This window comes from Trypanosoma conorhini (assembly GCF_003719485.1).
Source record: "Trypanosoma conorhini strain 025E chromosome Unknown Tco_14.4_contig_01357, whole genome shotgun sequence".
Lineage (NCBI taxonomy): Eukaryota > Euglenozoa > Kinetoplastea > Trypanosomatida > Trypanosomatidae > Trypanosoma > Trypanosoma conorhini.
The window spans coordinates 1,406-2,677 of NW_021705453.1; the positions used below are offsets into that span (position 1 = coordinate 1,406).

Genomic DNA, 1,272 nt, shown 5'->3' on the forward strand with positions numbered 1-1,272 from the left:
TGGTCCTCCTTCGCTTTCGCTCCCGCCTCTTTTTCTCCCCTGCTACTCCTCTATGTCGCGTATCTGCTTTGACGCCCGCATTCGGGGAATTTCTGCATTCCTGCCACGTCTTTATTGCCTGACTGTCTCGATGCTGCACGTAAATAATCTCCCACGACAAGTTTTGGGTAAAATTTCGCCAGCCTCTAAAATACTCTTCCATATGCTCCATGAACTGCTTCACAGTGCTGGGTTGGGTGTGATGCTCACCCCTCACAGTCGCCTGCAGCCCAACCATCGTCTTCCGCGGTGTGTCCACGAAGAAAAAGCCGTATACCAGCGGAAAAATTTGCGAGTCCGGCACGTACAACACCCCATACTCCAGAACAAGCTTCAGGGGTTTGAATTCCAGTAGCGTCAATGGAACTGACTTGCTTGGATGCTTGTCAGGGTTTGATTGCAGCACACATGGACGTCCCGGGCGCATCCTTGATGGCCTCAGCTCCATAAGATTCATTTTTATGTTATCCACAAAGCCCCTGTCCGTGAATGCGTGCACACCATACTTCTCCAGACCTTCCGACAAAAGTGAACCCCTCAGCCTCAATAATTGATACAAAATATCATTCTGCTTGCCTACCTCTGTCAACTTTATGAGTAGTCTGTGTCCGAGGTGTAAACAAACCGGCAGGTTCACAAACGTCTCAGCAGCGCCTTTTACTGTGACCCGAACAGCTTTCACCAGCTTGCTAGACGCGTCATTCGCAGGCACCATTTTCCCTTTTACAAATGAAACGTAATTATGAGCATTCGAAGCGTCGATCAAGTCCAAGACCTGCCTGGCCAGGCCCTGCTGATTGTCATATGAAATGTATTCAAAAAATGCTTCGCGGAATTGTTCCCACATCATCCAAGCGTTCTTTGATCATTTTCCAGTACTTCTTTTGGACCCGCACAGACATAGCACGCGTCTTCCAGGCACACATCGCCTTCACGTCATTCTCGTCCGGGCAATCCATAACGATGAGGTTGGCATGCTTCTGCTTCGCCCATGATTTGAAGTTATCTTCGTTTGGGGACGACAACAGAATGAAGCCCCATGTTTCCGGCGTTGGAAAACCATCCGGTCCTTGACCCTTTTTATCCACATCGTAGATAATATACCCTTTTATCCCACGCCCAGCCAAAACTTTAATTATAATGATAATCTCCTTTCCATCTACGTATTCCGCCACTGTTTTGTTAGTCTTGTCAAACACGTACGCCAGGTCACCTCCAAAGCAGTAGACAACT

General features: G+C 48.3%; 2 protein-coding genes across 2 annotated transcripts in view; both read right to left on the reverse strand.

The window, feature by feature from the left end:
- The window catches only part of Tco025E_09921 (retrotransposon hot spot protein (RHS)), a gene marked incomplete at both ends in the record, with an annotated part of 867 nt that extends 113 nt beyond the window's left edge, over positions 1-754 (reverse strand). The window contains one exon of the mRNA XM_029376724.1: positions 1-754. This exon is cut by the window's left edge and continues 113 nt beyond it. Coding sequence (XP_029223162.1) covers positions 1-754 — 754 coding nt within the window.
- Positions 755-854: 100 nt separating this feature from the next.
- Positions 855-1,272, reverse strand: Tco025E_09922 (retrotransposon hot spot (RHS) protein; the record flags this gene model as incomplete). Its single annotated transcript, XM_029376725.1, has 1 exon — positions 855-1,272. A coding segment is annotated over one exon (418 nt), but the record flags the coding sequence as incomplete, so codon positions are not given.